This window comes from Oculina patagonica, chromosome 12 (genome assembly GCF_052425735.1).
Source record: "Oculina patagonica isolate OP01 chromosome 12, crgOcupat, whole genome shotgun sequence".
Lineage (NCBI taxonomy): Eukaryota > Metazoa > Cnidaria > Anthozoa > Scleractinia > Oculinidae > Oculina > Oculina patagonica.
Genome location: NC_135769.1, coordinates 2,500,364 through 2,525,586, shown reverse-complemented (window position 1 = coordinate 2,525,586; position 25,223 = coordinate 2,500,364). Strand labels below are relative to the sequence as shown.

Sequence of the window (25,223 nt, the reverse complement as noted above, 5' to 3'; positions counted from 1 at the left end):
CAGGCTGAAATTTGAATGTTATTTCGGGCCCAAGAGAGGCCCGCAACCCTAATCTTGACAGTGACCAGCGGATTGCGTATTACGCGTGCGCGCCACGTTTATAAAGGCTATCTGCAAACCGGAAGTTAAAAAATTTTGTTCTTCCACTAAGAACGATCGGAATGCAAAAAATGTGTCAATCACGACAGTTTGTCGTAACACCGGAAGAGAAAAATCTTGTCTCCAAGAGCGATAAGAATGCGAAAAATCAACAGTTTGTCACATTAGATTGCTGCGCTAATTATATTCTATGTAGTTCTTAATGTAAGTTCTTAGCTTGTATTTTATCTGTATATATTGAAAATATTTTATCTTGTATTTTAACTTGTATATATTGTAAATAGTTTAACCAATTTTAACCGTTTTTAGCATTTATTAGGATATTTCGATTTTGTTATTTTTCTTTTACTTTAAAGTGTCCCCATTTTGAAGCTGATATGATTGGCCAATTACAGAGCGATTTACCGGTCCTTTTGGACCGGTAGCGCGAAAATTCCTAGAAAATTTGCCTTACTTCCGTTTTCCTCCAAATTTGGAGAACAGGAAGCTGATATGATTAGCCAATTACAGAGCGAATACAAAGAGAAAGTGAATGACATTGATGGTAGAATCGTAGAATCCTATTTCGCCAGCCTATTTTTTGTCCAAATCCCATTTCCATTATCATTTTTGTTTGTGATTCCCATTCCTGGTGTTCTAAATCTTATTTTTTTTTAGTGGAAAAATAGGCAAATCTCAGTTCCCATTTTAACCTTGCAAGTCCCCCTTTATTTTATGGCTGCCGCATTGGTGCCCTAAAAAAGATCATCAATATCTGCGCACTTTAGAGCGGTTTTCACTTGAGTGTCGAAAGCAAATTGCGTTTGCTTTGGTTTTGCATTACTGCGCTTTAGTGATTGGCTTAAAAATCTCCCGCCACTTTCTCAGCCAATCAGAACTAAAACCAAAACCAATCGTGACTCGCTCGCGCACGTTTTCCCGCTCTTCGTGCCAGCTACACGTATTTACTTCGAGTTTTGATTGGTTCTCTGGATTGTCTGTGTCCTTTGTGATTGGCCAGAGTAATAACTTTGGTTTTGGTTTTACGACACTCAATTGAAAACTGCTCTAGTAATTTTCCCAAAACTTAGCAGCTTTTTTCGCGATAGCTAGGTTACGAAAGCGCTACAAAGCTACAATTTGCACAAAACGTTTTTTTTTTGTTCCAGCTCTATATTGCAAACATTAGTTTAATGACGGATGCCGTCCAAGCATCCAAACGAAAACAACTTATACTCTTTAAAGGTTGAAACAATAGAAATATGACAAAGGTACCTTTATAACCGAACCCTAGCTTACTGGCATGTTGCCATCTTTAGTGCTTTTTTCGATGATGTTTATCAAATCGAAAACGTTTGGGTTTCTATAACTTTATCATAACTTTTAGTCTTCAATCCTTTGAACTTATTTATATAGAACAAATTCCATTTTGCATTTGCCCAAATGCGCGTTGGAGCGACCCTTTTTTGAAAAACTATTTTCGAGCTTGTACGCTAACAAATGAACAGAGTTGGAAAATGAAACGAATATGATATCGATGGACCGATTTGATTTTCCTCTTTTACTCTCATAATATCGAGTATTATTATAAAATAAGTTTTTAAAACACAACTTACCTACAGTTTAAGAACGAGGTGTTGGAATTCACTGATCACTGCTAGCGCATCATCATTGTGTAACCTACAACTGAAACGCAAAAACATGTCAATTATGCCACAATTAAATTTTGTCTTAAATCCGCAAAAAAGTAACCCAATTTCCCGTTATCTCTAGCAAAAAGCTTTTAAATTTATCCAGATCCTATACTACTTAATTTTAAATCAGTGTCTAAAAATATCTGACTAAAATAATTGGTTTACGACCTGAAACTTGCTATAAATTATCTGATATTCAAACAAGCTGTGTAGACTCTTAAAGGTATTTAATATATTGCACAATCTATAAAAGTCCTTTTTATCTGCTAAGAAAATCAATTCTTAATGGACATAAAACAATGTGTCTTGAAAATATAGTTCAATAAAAAAACAAAGTTCACGGTTTAACCCCAATAAATTTCTGATATATCCTTCATTGTTTCGTACTTTGGTGTAGCAATGAAACTTAGTAAATGAGTCCAGACGATAAATTGCATTTCTTGGTTGCAAGTAGCAAAACCGATGCATTATAACTGAGAAAAGTAAATTAAATAACGCCTACGTGTGCGAAAAGACTGCCACGTGACCTAGACCACAGTCTCTAAATCGACTCTAAACGACGGAACTGAACAACAATGCAAGCAAACGGTTTATTTAACAACTTCAAATTTGAGAATTATTTTGAAGAGGACTATAAATATTTACTAGAATACAAAAATTAATGAAATGAAAATACCGTGCGCTAGCTATATGAAGCAAGTTAAATCTGATGTATAGCTATGTGTGAAAATGAATAATTTAAATGAAAGAATAATTTCAGTCTGGGCGGTAGATTTTCAGAAAAACATGCCAGTAATTAGTTGTCTACGCATATCTCATGTCTATCTATCCTTTTAAAATTATTGTATATATTTTTTGAATATGTCTGTGGACGAACTTATCTTACAAAGTTATTCTTAGAAATACCTTGTCACTTCTTAACGCTAAAGAGAAATAAAAAAAAACTATGATAAAGTTGTTTTGGTTGACTATTTGTCAGCAACAAACTTCGTGGACAAAGAAACCGGAAGGCTCGGTTCAATGATGTTAACGAATTTTATTTATATAAAAAAATCAAAATAGTATGAAACATTTCAACTGCGTAAGAATGGTTTTATTCTATTTGCTACATTCTAATAAAAATACTTCTTATCTTTTAAGCAAATATGGTGTTTGCGTAAGTTGGTGGGAATCTAAATTTAGCCTGTAATTTTTTAAGACAACGTCTATTTCTCTTAATAGTTGAATTTTACAAAGTTTTAGTTCATTCCTGAATTTGGCTACTTTTAATAGATAAATTCTGCTCAGCAAGACTGAAACGTTCATTTTTCCTATTTCAGCATTAAACATAGTACAGTACGTGTACGCTATATGAAAATGGCAATGAACAGAAAAACATGTCTGGTTTTACCTGCTTATCGCTTCTACACGTCATTCTGGTCAGAGATTTCACTGCGTCCAAGCATAGTTAGTGGTCCAAGCCACAAAAAGGGGCATGCAGATTTTAACTCCGCACGACAAAGCCAGACAAAAAATAAACCATTTCCAAAACCAAATACTTACATTTCTTACAACAATCCTTACGTAAGATGTTGTTTACAATAACCTTATGTCTTATATTTTTTTTGTCGTAACCTTAGATTTATAGCCTTAGTTAGGAAATAATCTGTCTGCCACTCAGCTGCTAAGAAAAAACCACGTTTAATTTAAAAAGCACCGCATATTTACATATAATTGAGTTTCGCAGTGCCAAAGACAGTAGCGACGCATTGTGCTGCATGCCCTGGCGTATTGTTTCGTATTGTAATCTGCGTTTTCCAATTTCTAAACATACATACATGTAGTGTATCAGCATTGCTCGTGTTAACAAATTGAGTGATCATGCCATGGTTTTAAAATAAAACAACTTTTTTCTTTATCATGATAAATTTATTGGGCTTTAAAATAAAAACAAGGGCTATCGTTTGACTATTTAGGAACATGCAGAGATCTTTCATTATTCGTCGATAAGCGATCGCGATCCAATCTTTTTTTCCTTTATAACTTTGATTGAAAACAAATTTACTTTTGCTTTATATCTTTTCTTCAAATAAAGCATTGTTTTCGCGGTTCACGGCTGCTTCTCTTGTATAAACATTGAATAAATTACTCATGAAAAATGTAACTGTTTATGATTCATTCCTTTTTCGTTGGCTATAACATCGCTATATTTTTGATCGCTATATTTTTGAAGGATAGACTACGTAGTAGACTACGTGTGTTAAAGCATGGCTGTGCAGTAACAAAGCATAATAATTATTGACGGTATGGTCTCCATAAGCTAAATTGTGATGCAATTCTGTGCATCGAAGTTTCAACGATGCATAAAGCGCCTTCAATGCTCACTGAATGCTGGAATATATCTAGTAATGACGCTATCGTATTGATTTTCCTGTCTGGAAGATCCAAGATTTAATGGAAACATGTCAGGAAAGTCCGCCACCTAGCAACACTAGAACACAAGTCATAGAAGAAAGGGACACTCGCCCAGCTATGTACATGCATGTCCGGGTGGGGTACAGATTTAATCCCTAGCATGGGACAAGGGGAGTTATAGTGCTTGCTTATTGTGTATCACCAGATACCCACAAGGGGTGGTTCTACTCCTTATGGCTCTCTTTATACCGTATAGTACTCGGGTCAACCTGGACGAGTCGTTAGGTCGTTGGTTAATATCAGTTTCCCCCCCCACCCCCCTAGATGCTGGGAAATACCTTTCCGTCTAATAAGGCTCTGCCACGAAGTCGCACGTCCTCAATGTCGTAAAGCCCCTGGTAGTGCTTTTAGCAGCTGAGAAATAGTAGCCAAAAGCGAGTGTCCAGCGCTTTGAAATAATCGGAGCCTGTGACTAAGAGAAGTACGAAGTAAACCCCGACAGAAAAACCCTGGTCTTCCAGGTTCCGGGTTGGGCATCAGTTAATCGCTCCATCCCGTAAAACCAAACTAATTACGGAAACTGTAATCTCTGCGAATAAAATCATTAACCTGGGCAGAGATAGCGACAGCAGCAGAAGACAGGTCAGTCTAGAAACGGAGGCCGTGCAGCCCATTTCATGCAGTCTCCACGTGGAGAAATGGCGATGAAATGCGAATATCATGTGCACGAATTTCATGATTTTTTTTATTTAACTACCATTGTCAAACATTTGAGAAGAAAAATAAGCGATAGGAAAATAGAACGACGTTTCGATGACGCCATGTCATCATTATCAAGTTAAAATTATAATACGGAGTTCATGCTTATATAGTGATCTTGGGTGTGATAATATATTAGCATATTAAGTTTTTAAATAAACAGTTTAGCACGCCCAGAATCTGATTGCGTGTTAAGTTTCGGCTTTATGTTTCTAATAAAGAGCATGAACTCCGTATTATAATTTTAACTTGATAATGATGACATGGCGTCATCGAAACGTCGTTCTATTTTCCTATCGCTTATTTTTTCTTCTCAAATGTTTCACGAAACATTTTGTTATTCGATACCATTGTCAAATTAACAAAACACGCCTAGGACAGGATGGAGCCGAGTTTGATCAGTAGTTGAACAAAATTCCGCCCGTTAGTCTCTCGGTGGGGATTAAATCTGTACTCCTACCCACTCCGTGCGGGCTGCGTGTCAAGACAGCCGCGCGTCTAGCTGCTCAACAGTGGTCATTTCACAGCTGACGCGAAGTTAATCCGACTTTGGCTTGACCCAGTTTTCAAAAAGTAGGAAGAGTATCAGTGTTAGCCTTAATGGGGCGGGCAATAAACGAAAAAGTCAAAAAGAAAGATACAGTGGATTCCAGGTTTCTCGAACCTCTTGATAACTCGAACCAGAAATAGTTTGTAAAAAAACGGTAAGCTGATCACTACGGCAAAGAGAAAAGATAGAAACAAAAGAAGATAAAACAGTTGTAGGAGTTTCTCCCTTCCCTATTTTACTCTCGATTTCTCAAACCAACTTCTTCCACCTTGGAAGTTAGGCCAATCGGGATTCCATTGTATACCCTGCTCGTTTCTTTTATAAACGGTTATCGATAAGCGAAGTAAATGGTAAAGAACCCCCCCCCCCCCTTCCCCCCACCCTCCGCTCCAGGAAAATAATGGTACATACCATTCCTTTACTTCCGCTCTACTGGAGAAAGGGTTACGCGATCTCCGGCAACAGATTGAAATGGCGCGAAAATCCAACCTCGTTCCCATGTCTTTTCCCTTGGTATTTTTTTCCCGCCTGTTCCAATTTATCAATGGAAAAGCCCTGGAAACGAGGTTGGCGAGAATCGCTCTTACTCCGTCTCGGTCATACTGAAATGAATCTTACGGTATTTTTTCCAGAAAAACTATCAAAAATTTCATGTCTTTACAAATGCCCTTTGAGCAGAAGTTTGTAAATGCTGAGGTTGTCGCTATTATTGGTACGTTTGAAGCAAATACCGTAAGGTTTCAGAAAGAAACGACGACGATAAATTGGTTAATGTGTGTTTTTGAGACGTTTTGAGGCCATTTCTTCGGGTGAATTTCAAACATACGCCTAATTAATGACTATTTGCCTTTTTCATTTTTCTTTTTTCTATAACAACGTTATTTCAATTAGATGTATTTCTGTTTAGTTATTTTCCATTGATATTGCGTGCTTTGAGAAGGTTTTCGTGGGCATTACAAGTGCTGTATGTAATTACTGATGCATATGAATTTAAAATTTTGAAAACTGGCATGATTTCGTGCCAGTCGGAAACTGGAATGTTCAAACGAGAATGCTCGGTCCAATTTACCGCTTGACTATTCGCATGTTTTCATAAAAGAGGAAAAACGCCGAGCTATATAACACTGAGTTATAAAAGGCTGGTATATTTTCCTTCGTCGCACTACATAAATCATTACGGATCGATTAATGAAAGAATTTAAGTCATTTTTTTATCCAAACATCGCAATGTTTAAGGCAGAACGCAAAAAGTCAAATTTTTATTTATTTATTTTTTACTTTCGCAGTTAAATAAGAAGATAAACCTTTTACCATGAAAGGAAATAATTTATCCACTTTAACTTGAATTATCTGGCTATCTTCATTATGATTTAGGAGTATAATGTCTAAAATTACACATCACACATAACATAAATAACTAATGACAACTGATATCAGACTTCCTATATAGATAGGCGCAGTGCCCACGCTTTCGTATCGATTCTTATAACACGTAGCCTTAAATACAGGCTCCATTGGAAGACGGCGAAACTAGTGCCTCAAGCAAACACCCCAGATCATTCCTTCTGTACGAAGTTTTCTCGTCATTTTATCCAGCCCTTTGATTTCCTGTTAAAAGTCTCTGAGCCCAAGGTAAGGGTTAATAATTGCACCAATGTTGCTATCGAATCGATCGGTGATCATAGCTACCTAATTATGTAAGAATAAAATCCCTAGCAATTTTTTTATTCAGATGGTGTAAGGAAAGGACACTTCATGATGAAACTAATACAAAACGGATAAGAAAATCATTGGTGTGTAGTTAATGTTTAGTGAAGAGTACAAATAGTTCCCATCATAGTCAGAAAGTAGAGCGAGCGCGCAGCGGAAACCATCGGGAAAGGGCTTTTGTAGCTATTAAAACCTTTCATTACCAGGTCTAGCTGCTTTACGCTAGTGATTTAACTTTTCACTTGTAAACTTTGCAGGTTTTACAGTTAAAATATGACAAGGTGGATATATTTTCGCTTAGGGAAACTATTTTCGTATTATTGAGGCGACTAATAGATCACCCAAACACCATTATGATGTAAATGTATACAGCATAAAAAGGCTATTTCCACTGGTTGTATTAGGGCAAATATGCATGCAGTCGGTGTAAGATCTCGTTCCTAACTTAGGTTAAACTGCGGGTTTGAACTTGAATCGGACTACATGTATATACTAGTACATCAGTTGTCTTGACTTTTCTAGTTAAACGCTACGTGCAAAGAATAAGCGCGAGCTTTATTTACCGCGTAAATTGAGGGGGCGTTCTTTGTCAATTTAAGACAACCAAGTTTCGTCTTGCTGAGCTCTCTATTCTCATGCGCAAAAGCTATCTTTCAGCGAAAAGCCCATTTATTATCGTTCGATGCGATAACGATTTTTAGGGGAACGTTTGTTTTCTTAAAGTCGGCTATTTTAGACTATTATTTGTTTTCCTTCTTTTATGATTACAAAATTGCGATCATCGAGCTTCACATCAAACAAAGGAAGTTCTTATAATTATATGGACCACATTCTGTGATCTGTTCAAACAAATCAATCTAAATTAGAACTCGATCTGACAGCTTCATTCCAAATTATAACAATTATTTTCTTGTTTTATTGCTATTTCTTAAATTTAGCGTCCGCGCCACGAAAAACAAGGCGTGGTTACTAAAACCCATCAATTTCCGGGTCGATTTTCCTTGATTATTTGTAATTTTTACAGGTTTTGCAATTTAAATGTGACAAGGTGGGTATATCTTCGAGAAATCTTATCTTAGAGGAACGATTTCCACATTTTAAGGGCAATAAGTCATCCAACATGTCCAAACATTACCGTGCAGTTAATTTATACAGCACAATTTCTCACGATATCGAGTAAAGGCCCGTTTACACAGGCGATTTTTGTCGCGCAACTCAATGCAATTTTTGTCGCTCCGAAGTTGCAGCAAGTCGCCGCGATATCGCGGCGACTTCATGCAACTTCGCTGCGATATCGCGGCGATAAAATCGCCATGAAATCGCAGCGAGTTTGTACGCGTGAAAACTAGTGGCGATAAAATTGCCGCGAGTCACAGGAGTTTCGAACGAAACTTGATGCAACTTCGGCGCGACAAAAGTTGCATTGAGTTGCGCGACAAAAAACGCCTGTGTTATATTTCCAGTAGTCTTTGACGACTGCTCCATAAAACACTGACAAAATCGCGAAATTTAATACACTTTTGCTCTAATTTTTCTTACAATCGCGAAAATTAATATTCGCGAAATTCGGCTCCTGAACGTTCGCAAAATTAAAGGGACAGTGTCACGGATTTTAGCCAAACTTAGGCTTCGAAAATGACCTTTAAATTTGTTTAAGTATATAAAATAACCTCTAAAAAACAGTGAAGGAATATTTAAAAAACACACCAAATGCAAAAGGAGGTACCGATGGCCAAAATTGTCGAAGATTGAAACGGATTGCGATATGGGTTTTTGAAATATGGTCCGGCGGATCAGTTTTCAAAGTTAATCATGTCTACTTGTAACGCCCGGGAGACACATTTGGCTGCAATGAAGCTATGGTTTTGTTATTTACAATCATAGAATTAATTTCTTTGCAAACATCTAGTTTCATAGCGAAAATTTGACAAAATTAAATATCATAATATTAACTTAGCCGTGACACAGTCCCTTGTGAAAATTAGTAAGATTAAGGTGCGGAAGTTTTAAAGTTTTTAAGAAATGTTGAAATCACCACACTGCGCAATGTTGATTGCACTATGATGTTATCAAATGTTGTTTAGTTAAGATAAGTTTGCGGATTAAAATTTAACAGGAAATGATCTTCTGGGGGAAGTTTTAACATCAAACTTCCATGTAGAGTTTGCGTGTCTTACCCCACTTCCAAGACTGCGAACTAAACTTGTGACCTTTAAAAGACCCCGTGTTCGACTTCAGAAATTACTTGAATGCAATCTTACGATAATAACTTGCTTGCAGCTAAGCTTAGAAATAAGCCTCGAAATAGAGAAGGTATTTTTCAAGTTGTGTAAGTGATTAAGTCAATGTAAACAGACGCTTTTTCGAGTCTTGTTTTATGACGCCGAAAAGTTAGGAAAAACACACGAAAACAAACTGTCTGCCTTGAGAGGCTACAGGTGCCATGCCTGATCACCTAATGATATGTATCTTCTCTGTTTCACTCGGCCCGGCCAATCAGTGTCAAAAGCGTCAGATATAATTTCCTAAACCAAATGATGTGATGCTCCTTTAAATTCTAGATCGTTTTAACAAAAATAAAACATCCATGCACCTTTAATTAAGGTTGATTTATAATATGTCGGTCATTATTAGTGCTGTTTTTATCGATGCCTTAATTTATTTTCGCAGAGAAGGCTGAAAGGCTTGCTGTCTAAATTCGCGAGCAAAAATGTTTGTCACCTGATGAATAATGACCATACAACTGTGTTATGGCAAACTTGCTGTATATTTGCCTTTTCATTCTGAGGGTAATTTTCGCGAATATTTCTAACTAATCGTGTTAAATTAACGAAGAAAAAACCATCGCGAAAACAGGGCGCATTTGATTAGGGCACCGAGTATAAATATCAGCCACTTTTTCTTGGCTTTCTTAATTCCTATTTAACCACCAGTTTCCTCTACTGCGAGACTGGTAAATATGGAATTTTATTTTCTTGCCACCGTTGTCAAAATTTTAACTTCCTTGCTAAAAATGCAAAGTGCAGCACTTGTGCAAGTCTCGCACAAATGCTGGCTCTTAGGGTTATTGGCGCAAAGCCCAAAATTTGAATATTTGAATAAGTCTTAATGCATGCCTTAATTGTAGTTATAGGGGTGTTAAGCTTGGACGTATTTCAAAACTGTAGCATTAATCCATTACGGTGGCCGAACATTTCCATTCAATTAGTTTTGAGAAATAAAAACATAACGCCGTTTATTTTTTAAATTCAAGCTTATAAAAATGTGAATCAATTTTGGGAATACAGTAATTTTCAAAAGCTTCTTAACGAAGATTTACCATTGATGTAACATGCTCTAAAATGATGGCTACATGCGCATTTAAAAACATATAGCAATGACCTTAAGAAACTAAAGTGGGGGATAATATTTTTTTGGCATCACGTATTGTAGCGATTTCTGAACTTGATAGCTTTGAGGAAAACCGCCTGGCAGCCCGGAGCACAACAGTCTGAAAGTCTATTTGTTCAGGCCCACTCTCTCTAAATAACCATTTTATTCAGAAAACGAAGAACAAAATTCATCACATGTTGTTTATATACCTTGTTTTTCTCAAGTTTATTTATGTTAAGCAGAGCTAGAAGCGATCAACAGTATTAGAGCTACGTTATACATTTATAAAACACCGAATTTGAAACCTAAACTTGATGTTAGCTTTCTGTCACTTAATCTTCCTTAATATTACTTAGCAGTAAAAAGGTAAAAAGTGTAGGTCGGCTGATATCGTCAGCAAATAAAGTCATTAAATTTAAACACCACGATCACCGGATCACAAGATTTGCGACCAACTCCTTTTACCGTGGGCACAATTTGTGACGCGCGCGCTCGACGATTTGTACTTTTGAATTCTTTCAATTAAGTACGAGATTACAATGTTGATTTTTTAAGGTTTGCATATTGCATGTCACTTTTACTCGAACACAAATGCAAACTGTGAGATTGAAGTTTTGCTGTAGTCGCTTTGAAAGTAAAACAACTGTCATTGCTAAATCTGAATAACAAAACAGCTATATATTGGCTATTTTTTCACCGACCAAACAAAAAGAAACAAATTAATGCCCAATTTAGATAGTGTTTTAGATGTTTTTACCCAACTAATTTTTTCGGGAGAAAAAAGGAAATTTAATCACCTCAAAGACAATTTGTTGTCTGCGTCTGAATAGTATACATTTACGCGAGCAAGGTTCCGTGCGGCCTTTTTTCTGACAAATTGATGTTGGCTTTGAAAGGAGTTGATATCTGCCTAATATCTGCTCATTGTGTTTTTAGCCAATAGGGTTAAAGCAATGTACGTAACCCACACGGGTCATTTTCTATATCACTAGGTACTCAAACAAATCGTCAAACTTTATACATGGTTTCCCTGGTTTCCAAAGCGCACTCGAGAAGAATTAAATTGTAATCTCGAGCGACAGAATATTGAGTTTATTTTGAATCAGCGACGAAAAAGGATCGGACGGGCAAAAAATTTTGCTTCAGGTAAGGTTGAATCCACGAAGCAGTTTTAACACAGGGGGAAAGAACAATAGAAAAGGGGCTCGAAAAAGGTTGCGTGTATTTCAAGACAATTTGTGCTAATGAGCTGGTTTTATTTTCCAATTTTAGTTTTCCGCGGTTAAGATGGCATCACAAATCGATGACTTTGAAGCATTGCTTAGCCAGTGTCCAGATATTCATGCCCAGTTCGACTTTGAAGCAATGAAAAAGCTGAATGACACCAGTTCGGTGTTACCTTTTCTATTGGGAAATGTTTCGATTTGTTTGAAACACTTGGAAGACGCAAAAACCGATGCATTAACCGAATGGACGACAGTAGCAACAACTGTATCATCGTACCAGCTTCCCGTTCTTGTTACGTACTTTGTGCTCGTTGCAGTGCTTGGACTGTGCGTTAACTTGTGTGTGATCGGCACGATTTGTCGCGTTCGCAGACTGTGGACCATCACAAACGCTTTTGTGTTGAGCCTGGCCATGGCGGACTTCTTCATGGCAAGTGTTTTGGTGCCACTTAACATCTGGTCCAAGTACCACCCCGACCAAGGCACGGCTAAAGACACGCTGTTCCCTTTACTAGGCGTTGCGTCGCTCCTCAATCTTGCCGCCGTCACATTGGAGCGCTTTCTGTCAATTTCATACCCGTTGACGTACGATGTGTACTTAAACCGATTTCGCGCCACGATCATCATCGCATCCGTGTGGCTCGTGTCGATATTCCAAGCGCTTTTGCAGTTCGCTTTCAAAAACGAGTCCCGTAAAACTAAAACGCTTTACGAGGATCTTCGATTCGCCTTCGCGTTTGGGCTACCATGTTTATGTATCTTGGTCGTGAATGTTAAAATCTATTGCGTGGCTCGTCAACACGCGAGGCAAATTAACGCAGCTAACCCGCAAAACCAAAACGCCAGCGGAGGCTCGAGTCGGGCATTCCTAAAGAAACTCAAGACAGTCAAAGTCATCGCTCTTCTGGTAGGTACGTTTGTGGTGACTTGGCTGCCGTATTTTAGCCTGTCGATTTATGAGCATCACACTGCTTACGGGCAAACAACTGAAGGCTTCGACGTGGCCTTACAAGTTGCTGAAGCGCTTGCATGTGGAACTGCCCTTTTTAACCCTCTGCTATATGGCTTACTACGGAAGGACGTGCGAGAGGCGATGGTGAGAGGCCTCAAGTGTCAGAATGTGAATCAAACTGACCTACAAAGTGTTTCGTACAGTTTTCGAACAGAGCCGAACACGACAAAGGTCCGGTAAATGAAATCGCACCGAGGGATTCTCTTCGTCGACTAGACTAAAACATCTACGGGATTTCGTTTTTAATATTTAGAAACAAGAGGAATTAAGTAACAAAATTGAAAAAAATTAACAATTTCGTTTGCCTGTCTCCTATATTGATTTAAGACAAGACATGTAATTTATTGAACTTTGTGGGATCCTGTGACTGAAATTGAAGCCTTGGACACCATACTTTTTAAAGTGTCGGCCTTAACGTTTTCTTTTAGACGAAACTTTTTCGGAATTAGTCGATTCAGAAAAATATATATCAATTATAACGGCTAACATTAAACATTGCAAAAGTTTCTGATGGAGGTATTATAAATTAATAGCCAAAAAGCTGGACGTTTTGTGTGCGTACAATGTTAGCAGTTTACGTTTTTGGATGACAGTTTTAGAAACAATGTTACGCGGCTTTTGTCGCCGAGTAAATTGTAATTGAAAGTTACGAAAGCTCTAGATGCTTTCAGGTAGTAAACTTAAATCCATTACTCAAAGGGAAACAGTTCGAACTCATATCAGCTAAACCGAAAAATTATTTAATTAAGGAAACCAGGTTATATTATGCATGGTTGTAATCTTTACATTTATTTATTTGGAAGAAGGGTATGTGCTTTCTTGCACGACATGCACGGTCAAAACTGACGTATTATATTCTTTACGTACGATGTTTGTTAATACAACTCAATATTCAGATTGGAAGTGTATATTCTTTCTTTTTGGCAATATTGAAAACTCACTGACAAAATTGCATGCAAAAGGTATAAAGGCTCTATTGGGCAATAGATTAAGGATAGATTAAAGTGAATGTGTAAATAAGTGCCTATATTATACAATGATGTTTCTATTCATCTGTTAAGCGATTTCTTTACACAAGACTGACTCGTTGGCGTTAAAGTTTTAAGCCACTGTATTGTTTTTAAAATCGTCAGTTAAGCAATATGATCTATATCTTTTAATTTCAAGGTATATTTATTGTTTACATCCGAATTGCAATCTGATCATGAATAATTACTCAGAAGACGCCAAATTATTATTCAAAAGATTATCTACTCATCAGGTATTTACCCGTGAGTACCTGAAATATGGCACGGACGAAATGTCAGTTTTAACCGACAAAGCATTAACGAAAAAAGGTTTTTAACTATGTGGATGGAATGATTACAGCGCATTTTAATTACATATAATGGCATTATATTTTAAACGGAGGATGTAAATATAAAAGGCAGATGTAAAGGGGAACGAGATTATTTAAGAGACTGTTTGTTGAGTTGCTTGCGACTACTAGAATAAAATTGAGTTTTGAGTCCTACAATTCAGTTTTTTTTGTCATTTTTTGTTTGTACTGGAAAAAAGGCCTAAAGCGAAATAAGATTTACAAGATCTCGCTTCAGCTTAGATTAATTTGGTTGACCGGGTTAAATTACCCTTTTTAATGTCGCCACCCTCACAACACGTTCAGGCCCAAAGCGCAAACGTTTTCGCAGTGAACATACTAATTATAAAAATATTAATTTTCTGGCGAAGTTCAGATCATCAAAAATCCCCCTAATTGAATGTATTTTTAACAACTACGGGTGAATTAAAAAAAAGCTTTTAAGGTTGCATCGCAGCTGCAAGAGGCTTTTATCTTTAACTTAATTCCGGCACCAAAACGTGAACCTTATGCTGGATTTCCACTGACGCGTAATTTTTTACATGCGTGAAAAATTAAGAGACAATGTATAAACATTGCGTAAATCTGTACGCAAGTCGTTCATACGTTAACTCTATTTTTTTCCACGCACGTAAACGCACGTAAAATATTACGCGTCAGTGGAAATCCAGCATTAGACACGTTTTACTGATCGCGTTTCCGTTTATTTATTTAGACATCAAGTTCTCAATTTGCTCGCTGCACGCGAGACAAACGAAAAGACGAACTCTTCCCAGGGGCGCTTTCCATTTAGCCTTAAAAAATGTATTTTTTTGGCGGGAAACATAGAGGATTACAGTAACTCTGTAAAGTATTCATACGATGTAACACTGGCTGTGGGTCACTTCATTCAAAAATGGTTGAATTTGAACAAAGTTAGTAGTATAGAGGGTAGGCCACAAATACCACCTCGAATTAGACGCTTTTATCGCAGCTGGAGTGCGTTTTTTGGCAAGTGTTAATGAGTCACGGTAAATTCCCCGACTTTGTTTACCCACGCGGAAAAAAACAAAATTTGCATACCATGTTCAGGCAAGCCCTTGACATGTTCAAACAAGCCCGTGACTGTCACGCTCTTAACGTAATTCGACAAATACCACACTGAATTAGACGGCAAGGGGTCATAATTGATATCACGTGCATTAAATCAAAAGAACAATAGTTGTGCACGTGTAAAACAATAGATTTTTCATTCCAGAGTGCTTAGAACTCAGATTTTAAGCACACAGGAATGAAAACAACTTACAAAAGTCTAAAAATATCATTCGGGTAAACCCCGACACCCACGCACAAATTTGCATGCCGCTCGCGGCTTCATGTCAATTGAACATTTGTGCTTTTTAGTTACATGGCTTTCAGCAAGACCTTGTTGACCGCGAACAAAGCAAGTCAATTTGACAAGTTTGTTGAGCAACAAATTGAGCGAATGCCTCAAATGTCGGGCCCACTTCGTGGAGTTGTCCGTAATATACTGGATGAACCGATCCCTCTTGAAGTGCAAAAGCGTTTGCTAAAACCGTTGCTTGCACAAAAGTATCACCCAAAACCCCCTCAGCAACTTCGTCACAAAGAAAAGAAGGAGCAAAAAATGAAGAACATTCAAAATGAATTTGATCCTTTTGTACCACACGAAAATTGGGTGGAAACAAATTATCAGAATGAGATTTTAAACCTTTTTGATGTCGCGGAAGACGAGGGGGATGAAAATAGTGGCCGGCGTTTTATTCGATGGCGCTTCATTAGAGGTCTGGAAAAAGACCTTACACCAAACTTTATGGAAAAAATTCGAGAAAATGTAAACACAGCGTTTTATATCAGGCATACTTACTCGTATCGGTTGCGCAACATTGATGATGATACGGTCATTGTTTACTACATTAACAAAGGCTCACCTTGGATTAATAAGCTTTCTGCAGCGGAAAAATGGTTGACCGAACAGGAGACAAAACGCCTGGCCGCTGACAATATTAAAAGACCTTCTACAAAGTGGAAGTTTGAAAGCTTTTTTAATGTTGATGTAAAGGTTGTGCTTGACCGTCAACCGCTGTTAGGCACTGGCCCCTTACCAGACTGGCTGCGCAACCTTGCTCATGGCCGGTCGATGGTGGCGCTAGATACCTATCAAGATAATTTGTGTCTATGGCGTTGTATTGCTGTGCACCGAGGAGCGCGTATTGATCGAAGCACAGCAGCAGCCCGAGGTCTCGCAAAGAGTTTTTTCAAACTCGAAACTGTGCCGACTGACTGTCCAAAAACATCTCTTGATGAATTAGATAAAGTTGAAAGGCATCTGAATCAGGGTGCCGCTTTCTCTGATTGGCTCGGCATCCGAGTTTATGAGCCTGTGAGGGTAAAAGATGAGGAAGTCGTATGGCATCTAAAAAGAAACCCTCCAGCTGTGCTGAAGAACATTCTGACAATCGGCACTTTCGAAGGGCACGCGTTTGTCATTAAGGATATTAAAAGGTTAGCCAAGACGTATGCATGCGCCCATTGCAACGCGAGATTTACACAAGCTTGCAGCCTTAAACGCCATTATCAAACTTGCAGCCAAGGAAAAACAATAATTGATTGCCCGGGCAAAAAGGTTGAAGAACCGCAGACAAGCTTTGAGAAGGCTTTCTATCCAAACCATCAAGCTTCCAAAGAATCGCTTCGGTGGCTTGACCAAGAAGCCAAGCGGCGGAAAATTCACATTCACCACGCAATGTGCGGACATGGTGGCGAGCGTTGGGTTGAGCGCGCACCAGTCGACGGGTACGACCCTATTTCCAAAACTGTATTTCAATACCACGGCTGCCACTGGCACGGGTGTCGAAAATGTTACCCGCAAGATCGTAACAAAATCATTGACCGCAACGACCAAACACGCGAAGACAGGTTCAAAGCCACAATGAAACGTACAAGATTGCTACGAAGGGCCGGCTACCGCGTGATCGAGGCTTGGGCGTGCGAAGTAAGGAAAATCGTTGTTGATACACCGCGGGCGCAAACAAAAAGCTACCCGCACGCGATTTTGTACGATTTCGAGGCGTATGGCGACAATAATCAGAGAAAGGAACCAACGCCAACACTCACGATCGAAAACGCACACGTGCCAATCTCGGTAAGCATCGGTGACACCCTTGAAAGAGAGCCCACCCACATCTGTGAAAGAGACCCCGCGGAGCTGGTCCGCAAGTTTATGGAAGAGCTGGAGAGACGCGGAAAAAACATCCGGGCTCAAGTAAGAGCGAAATTCATGCCAAAAGACGTTGGCCTGCTTCCAAAAGCGCAGCGACAAAAAATTGAGGAATGGTGCAACCAGGTACCTGTTGTTGGGTTCAACTCTGGCAGTTACGATCTGAATCTGATCAAAAATAACTTTGCAGACCGCCTTGCTGACACAACGGGCAAAGTCAGAGTGGCAAAAAACTGTAACAAAATCATGTTCTTGCTCACTCAGGGCTTCCGTTTCCTTGACATTATCAACTACCTTGGGCCAGGAACAAGCTATGAAAAGTGGGTTAAGGCATACGGATGTGAGGCTACGAAATCGTGGTTTCCTTATGAGTGGTTTGACTCCCCCGAGAAGCTTGACTACCCAGGGTTGCCAGATTATCTTGCTTGGTATTCAAAGTTGAAAAACTCTTTTGTGCTAAAACTTTCAGAATGGAAAGCTTGTAAAAAACTGTTTCGAGAAAAGGGAATGCGAACTTTTGCAGATTGGCTTCGCTATTACAATAACCTTGATGTGGCTCCCGGCCTAGAAGCTCTAGAAAAAATGAAAGCTTTTTACACTGAAAAGGGTGTTGACATCCTAAAAGACGCCGTCAGCATTCCAGGCGTGAGTTTGCATTACTTGCTTCGTGGGTCGGTTGAGAGGGGAGCAGAAATGTACAGCCCGAGCAAACAAGCGTATTATATGCTGAAAGGGGCTGTTGTTGGAGGACCGAGCATAGTATTCACAAGGTACCACGAAGTTGACGTCACAAAGATAAGAGACCACCAGTTCGAAAAAGCAAAATTGTGCAAAAACATCGTTGGCTACGACGCAAATGCCCTCTATTTGTCAACAATGTTAGAAGACATGCCATGCGGAAAAGAACAACTTCGGTACTATACAGGAATGGAAACCTTTGCTGCCTATGCCCTTATGCAAAACTTGAAAGGAGAAAACCCTTCTCATATACCCAAATGGTTTGGATTTGCGGAAGTTGACATAGAAATTCCAAAAAATTTGTGGAAAAAGTTTGAAGAGATGCCGCCATTCTTTTTCAACAAAGAGGTGCCAGCCGAAGCCGTTCCACAACACATGTATGAATACTTGAAAAAAACAAAAAGAAATCGTGGAGATGGTAAAAAGCTCGTTGGGGCCCTATCAGCCAAAAAAATTCTTTTGTATGCTCCACTGCTGCGCTGGTATGTGGAACACGGGGCAGAGATAACGGCGGTTTACCGAACGATTGACTATCAACCGAAAAAGATCTTCGCCTGGTTTGTGGAACAAGTGACAGAGGCGCGGAGAACAGGTGATGTTGATAAGAGCAAGGCCTTGCTGGCTGACGTGTTTAAGCTGTTTGGAAACACTCCATACGGGAAGCTGATCGAGGCACTAGAACGGCAAATGAATGTGATATACACCAAAGATGAGAAAGTGGTTGACAGAGCCCTGCGAAGTGCGTATTTTAGTGACTTAGATGAAATCGGGCAAGCGTACGAGTTGGAAAGCCGCAAGCCAAGAATAACAATCAGCAGGCCTTTTCAAGTTGGGATCGCTGTTTACCAGTTGGCAAAGCTGCGCATTTTGGAATTTTACTACGACTTTTTGGATAAGTATGTTGATAGAAAGGACTTTGAGCTAATTCAGATGGACACAGACAGTTGTTACATGGCCATTTCTGCTTCGAAGCTCGAGGACATCGTTAAACCTGAGCTAACACAAGAATTTGAGGCCCAAAAAAAACAATGGCTGGCTTGGGATAAGTGGAGCGGCCGCACACCAGGGCTCTTTAAGCTAGAGTGTACGGGCAGCCGGATGATTGCGCTCTGCTCAAAGTGTTATTTTATTGAGGAACCAGAAGGTGAAAAAAAGAAGTTCAGCACTAACGGGATGTCCAAGACGCAAAACGAAATAAGATGGCAAGGATTTAAGGCCGCTCTGAATGGTCATAAGGACATGGCAACAAACAGAGGCTTCCGTATGAAGGAAGGAAAAATGGTAACTTACGAGCAGGAAAAACTGGGTTTGAGCGCCTATTACGACAAACGTTGGGTGCTTGAAGATGGAATACATACCGAACCGATTGAATATCACGTTTAGCTGGCATTGACTGGTGGAAGGGCGGTATCAGGAGGTACTACGAGCAGCTCCTCGCGCACAAAGCCACGCTTAGGGCCGTCTTGCAAGTAATACAAAACAGGTTCGTTCGGTTTCATTACAGCTCTTTCAAGCGAAAAGACTTTTAAAGACCAGATTGGATCGGTGGCACGTTTTCCGCCACCTTCTAACTCACCCGGCTGGTACAAATATCTAACATTCACGGAGGAGGGGAGCTTTTTTTCGCTTTTACCAACAGGCCTCAAATAAGGAGTCGACGGCTTGGCGGCAACGGCTTTTAATTTAATAGCTTCTGAGGGTTTTTTGCCCGTCAGCCGTGTAACTTCGTTGTTCAGAGCGGCAATAACTTCGGGTAGCCTCTTAACCCACGCTGTCGACCGCTGGCCAGATGGCAGGGTCAACTCGACACTGTACTGATAACCAAACAGGCGCTCTGCCAGTGTGCGGTTGAAACGTTCAACAATGGCCTGATCTCTGTGAATGTTAACACGCCCGCGTCGAATAGCTGTTTTTTGATTTTCCATTTCTTTGGTAACAGCGCCCATAAATTCGCGCCCGGGGTCAACTTGCAGCATTTGTGGCCATTTCAGTGCACTACGCCTGTAAATTGCCCGAAAACCTTTTGCAACCTCAGTTGAATCTTTTGAGGTCAAAGGCTCGGCCTCTTTGTAACGGCTGGCAACGTCAACAACAGTCAACGCGTATTTGTAAACTTTTCGCCCTCGCGGCAATCTGTCATGAGGAAGAAAAAGAAGGTCCGCCTGGTGGACCGCGTTGGGAGAAGATACATCAAACTTTGGACGAGGAACGTATCGTGGTGCGGGAAGGTAGATTTGCCAAAAAGCTTGTTTTCCGAGCCACCTTTTTGCAGTATCTTCGGAAACCTTTGCGGCTTGGGCTAATTTTTTTATTGCAGAAATTCCTTTCCAGTATCCTTGAGGGCTGTAGTAACGTGCCTCCAATTTATTATTTTCCATTTGAACTTAAAAGACTTAATATAACATGGAAGAAAAAAAAAATTTCGTTGATTGCACTTGTACCCTTGCAGGCTTTAGTGATAATATGACAACGATTTATTATAACTTTGTCAAATCTTTAAGCCTCAAGTGGCTAAAAGACAAAAAACCATTTGTTGATGACCCTTATGGTGTGCTTTACGGGGCAAAACCATTGACAAAAAAAGATATCCAAAATTTTTGTTTGTTTCTTGTTGCGAAAAAGAAAACTTTTGAACCAATCGTTTTTCAAGAACCCCACGGTTTCGAATACCTGGAAAAGACAGAAAAAAGGTCGGTTGCGCCGAAAGCGAACTTGTCATATTTGAAAACAGTTTTAACAAAAAACGGTATTGTTTGGCAAGATTTTGATCCATCAAGGCTGCGATTTTTGGCAAACGTGGTGAAAGACTGCCAAAAAAAAAGACCTATTAACTACACATGTTTTTTGTATTTTTATTTTAAAAAGCTACCAGATTCTTGGCCAAAAAAAGAAGAAATGATCAAAAAGCTGGAGAAAAATTTGACGAAAAATGAAAAAACGAAAAAAACTGCCGAAAAACATTTTCAAGATTGGTGGGAGCGAGCGCTGTCAGTGTGATTTGAGTAACGCAGTTTTGTTTTTTTCGAAGAGAAGGCGCTGTACTTTTTGACGATTTCTTGGTATTCTTTGTCAGAAATTTGTCCGTCTTCAAGGGCCGCAGAAGTGAGAGAGTTGATTGCAAACAGAGTTTCTTCCGCAAGTGAAAGTATTTTTTTGTGTTTTTTTGCTTTTTGCAAGAAAAACTTGACAGTGACGCCCAAAGAAGTTGAAGTGAGAGAAAAAACTGTTGCTATTCCAATCAAAGGCCCGCCAACGACAATGCCGACAGCGGAAAGCGAAGCTGCGAGACCTGAGCCGGTAAGAATCGTCGCGGCACCGCCCGTTAAAGCGCAAGCTGTTTGACAGCGAGTATGCCAGCGCTTGAATTTGGCGGAAGTCTTTTCGTAGTGGGCCTGCTGATTTTCCAAGGTCAGTTTCATTGCCTTGATTTCGGCTTGTCTGTATTGGGTTGCGGGGGCCATTATACTTGAAGACAAAAAAATTTTTTTGATTTAATCACAATAATGATTAACCCATTTTCCTGTTTTTTTGTTATAAACTGTGGCTGAGCAAGAAGGGTCTTGGTTTTCTGAAGGGTGAGTCCAAAACTTTTTGCTGAAAAACCCCGTTTTGGTGTTGAAAGCGCCCTTTGCTATGTCTCCTGACCAATATTTTTCAAGAAGCTTTTTATCTCCACCGAGAGCTCCTGTTAACAACATGCCGAGATCTTGAGCCTGCTTAAAACCAGGAATTTTCTCACCGACCTTTTTGTCGATCGTTTCACCGACACCGAAGCCGACCTTCTGCTTTGACGCGATAGTGTTTCTTGCCAAAGTGTGCCCCCACTGGCGCTTGTTTTTGGGAATTGCATCAAGCGCCTTCACCATTTTTCTGTCTGCAGCATGTTTGCAACCTTTCACGTCTTTTTTTCCTTCGCACACGGAATAATCAACGTCGTGTTGCATCGCGACTGCGTCTGTCGCCCCGGTAGGCTTCTGCATGATTTTCAATATCTTTCCGGTCTTCGGGTCGTATGTAAGCTGCTTTTCAAGAGGATTGTAGGGACCAGTGTAGTTGTGACCTGGTAGAGTCCAACCTTTTTTTGGTTTTGGTAGCTTGCCGATGGCTTTGTGAATGTCAACACCTGCCCCCGTTTTGTTTGAAACGAATCTTGTTTTCGTTATTCCGCAACTGGCGCATTTCACTTTTAACATTTTTCGGCCATTTTTTGTTATCTCGATTTTTTCGCTTCCCTCCACATTGGGAGTGAACTGTCTTTCTTTTACGCAATAGACTTTCATTTATATACCTGAGAAAAAATTTCTGTTTTTTGCTTGGCTTTCCAAGCGCCTTTAGGAGTCCAAAAACCTTTTACCGGGTCATAACGAACAACCTTTTTTATGCCGCAACTGATGCATTTTGCTTCAAGAATTTTTTGACCTTCGATGTTTATCGCAGTTCTTTTGGTATAAGGCTCGTTGTAAGTGCAACGCCTTTCTTTCACGCAGTAAACTTTTTGAATTTCCATTTATTTTTTTTTTGTCTTTTTTTGTTTAATTTATGTTCTTCGAAAATATTTGACATTGTCGCTCACTCCTTTGAATGCTTGCCCCGCAAGTTTCGCACCTGCCATTGCAAACGAGGGAGAGGGGCCAGACAAAAACATGCTTGCTCCCTCGGCGATTTTGTCAACCAAGCGTGTCTTGTGCCTTGCTAAAGCGCCTCCTTGGCTCTGGCTTTTCGAAAGGAACCTTGTTTTTGTGATGCCGCAGCTTTCGCACTTGGCTTTCAACATTTTTCGGGCATTTTTGGTTATTACCACTTTTTCACTGCCGGGCACGTTGGGAGTAAACTTTCTTTCTTTAACGCAATACACCTCCATTTTATACTTGATGCAAAAAATACTTTTTGACCACAGCTTCGTTTTTCAACAAATCGCCAGAAAACATTTCAAGAATTTTCTTAAACGACCGCCCTTTGTTTCGTTCGTTCAAAAAAAGCAAACAGTAGTAACCGCACCGCACGCTTTTTTCCCACTGAATCTGGTTGTTGTTTCGCAAAAAGCTCTTTTTTCCTTCAAGAACAAGCTCATTTTCCCATTCTGCGGGTGGGGGCAAACCGAAAGAGTCGAAGTACTCATAGCTTTCTTTTTCGCTTTTTCGAAAGCAACAAACCCAATGAGTACCAAGGCCGCCCAAGTCGTCCATGTTGATTATGCAGGGAGAGTGATTTTTTGGCAAAAATTCGTTTCTTGAAAAAACACCTTTTATCGGGATTTTGAGTTGATCACACCACGCAAACAGGTCAAAATCAGTTAAAGGAACGTCCTTAAAATTCATTTTTTTTCTCCCCAAGTTCCAATGAATGGAGGCGGCCGCCGCATCACATTTGCAGGCTGGACCCTCATACCATTTCCACCTTTTGGTTTTACCTGCAACCCTTTGCCAAGAACTGCGGTTTTGATGATTTTAACTGCGTTTTTAATCTGCGTTTTGCTCATTTTCAGATCAACCCCCCTTTTCTCGCTAACGGCTTTTTGAATTTTTTTGATTTGCCGCGAGGTCAGATGCAAAGAGTCTCCATTTTTTCCCGTAATGTCTTCGTACTTCAGTCTTAGCGTGATTGATGTTTTGTTCAAAAACGCCTTGGCGAGGCTGTTTTTTTGGCCCTCAGAAAGCGCAACCTTGTGTGGGTAGTAAGAAGACATCTTATATATTTTATAAAAAATTTAGACAACAACCAGTTCGTTACCCACCTGCCTCAGAACCATTTCGCTTTCGTACATAATAGCAGCGAATATCGTGTAATCCTGGGCATTTGCCGCTTCATTTAGCCTGTAGTGAAAAATCAGCTGCTTCGGATCGTTTGTCAAGTTATCTTTGTTTTCTCGAAGGTCGAAGTAAAGAAAAGGGTAAAGTGTGCTAAAGTTGCTTGTCTGCAGCTGAACTCCTGTATTGTAATCATTCTTTCGGTAACGGTAATTCATCACGTCGTTGAGGATTCGCAGCTTGAAATTTTCGTCATACTCCAGCTCAGGATAAAACTTTGAAGTACCGTACTGCAGCCTGCAAGTAGCAAGCTTTGCTGAGTCATCTCCGTCAATGTTAAAAGTGTCAAAAAAGTACGGGTTTTGGGTAAAAGCGTTTACCCTTCGGGTCTGCTGGATAAAGATGAAGACATGCTTTGCGTTTTTAATTCCAGGACTTATCTGCCAAGTTCCGAAAGCAGCGCTTTGGCTGGTGCTGGGCTCCACCATTTCACTCATGTAAGTCCACTTTCTTGGTTTTAAAAAGTCTTCATTTGCAAGCATTTGCCCTTCGCTCGTAAACCGAAGCATTGGAACCCACAGCTCAAGGGTTTTCACAACAATTCGCCTGTGTGTTGTGTTGTTGTTCTGCCAAATCAGTTCTTCATCAGACTGAAGTTGTATTTCAAGCTCAAGCGGCATTGGAGGCAAAAGCTTGTCACTAAGCTCTTCAAAAAAAGAGTACCTGTTGAGAGGAATGATAGTGTTAACCGTTAAACCCCCGTGGGCTAACGCCCCTCTTGCTTTAGCTCCCTCGTTTGTTGAGGCTGCTGCTGTTCGGTCATCATTTGCCGTGTCAAGATACCAAAACTGGCTTTTTGCCACACTTCTGGAATAGTCATCGGAAAAATCCAACAAGTTTTTGATAAATATCAGCTTGTGAGCGTTGTCAACGTTATAAAGAGGTTTTCCCGCAGATTTTACCACAAGTTTATTTATTAAAGAAAAAGATCCATTAATCGGCGCTGATTGTGTGTCTCCTGCAACAGCCGTCCCATCTGCTTTTACTTCGAATGCAAAATCTGCACGGATGTAAGCGTTGTACCAGTCGAACCAGTTGTCTCTGTCAGTCACAGAAAATTTGTAGCCACTTTTTGCCTGGAACTGATCGTTTCCAGGAATTGTTATGGGCTTGTCTAACCCAAATCTCATGAACTCAGTTTTTTCCAAAAACTTTTCGCTTCTGAACATCGTTCCAAAACCAGGTGTATATATTATCCACAAAAAAAATTAATTTTCTGAAATGATTCGGTTCACCTTCATCTCTGCTTTTCTTTTCAAGATATTTTCAAGCTTTTGTCTCGACGTTTGGTTGAGTCCTTTCTCCA

The 25,223-nt window shown here is 39.7% G+C and overlaps 3 protein-coding genes across 8 annotated transcripts in view; 2 read left to right on the top strand and 1 right to left on the bottom strand.

Annotated features, from left to right (window-relative positions):
• LOC144634021 (potassium voltage-gated channel protein Shal-like) overlaps positions 1-25,223 on the bottom strand; it is a 46,696-nt gene that overhangs the window by 14,056 nt on the left and 7,417 nt on the right. The window contains exons 1-2 of one of the 4 annotated variants that reach the window (XM_078492953.1): positions 8,893-9,382; positions 1,695-1,764 (exon numbers count right to left, since the gene is read on the bottom strand). The exons of 1 other annotated variant lie outside the window; for it this stretch is intronic. The gene's annotated coding sequence lies outside the window, so the exon portion shown is untranslated. Of the gene's footprint in view, positions 1-1,694; positions 1,765-3,162; positions 3,178-8,892; positions 9,383-25,223 lie in introns of those variants that run through there. 2 more of the 4 variants (XM_078492955.1, XM_078492951.1) reach the window with 2 other exon arrangements.
• On the top strand, positions 6,999-14,311 carry LOC144634022 (histamine H2 receptor-like). Of its 3 annotated transcripts, none has more exons than XM_078492957.1 (2): positions 6,999-7,107; positions 11,830-14,311. In XM_078492957.1, the coding sequence occupies exon 2, from the start codon at positions 11,845-11,847 to the stop codon at positions 12,973-12,975; it is 1,131 nt and encodes a 376-aa protein (XP_078349083.1). In that variant the 5' UTR covers positions 6,999-7,107; positions 11,830-11,844; the 3' UTR covers positions 12,976-14,311. The 3 variants fall into 3 exon arrangements, with proteins under 3 accessions (XP_078349083.1, XP_078349085.1, XP_078349084.1); XM_078492959.1 differs by lacking the exon at positions 6,999-7,107 and adding an exon at positions 8,155-8,233; XM_078492958.1 differs by lacking the exon at positions 6,999-7,107 and adding an exon at positions 11,422-11,703.
• LOC144632369 (uncharacterized) lies at positions 17,085-21,216 on the top strand. Its single transcript, XM_078490997.1, has 4 exons — positions 17,085-17,583; positions 17,677-18,886; positions 19,019-19,391; positions 21,184-21,216. The coding sequence occupies exons 1-4, from the start codon at positions 17,085-17,087 to the stop codon at positions 21,214-21,216; spliced, it is 2,115 nt and encodes a 704-aa protein (XP_078347123.1).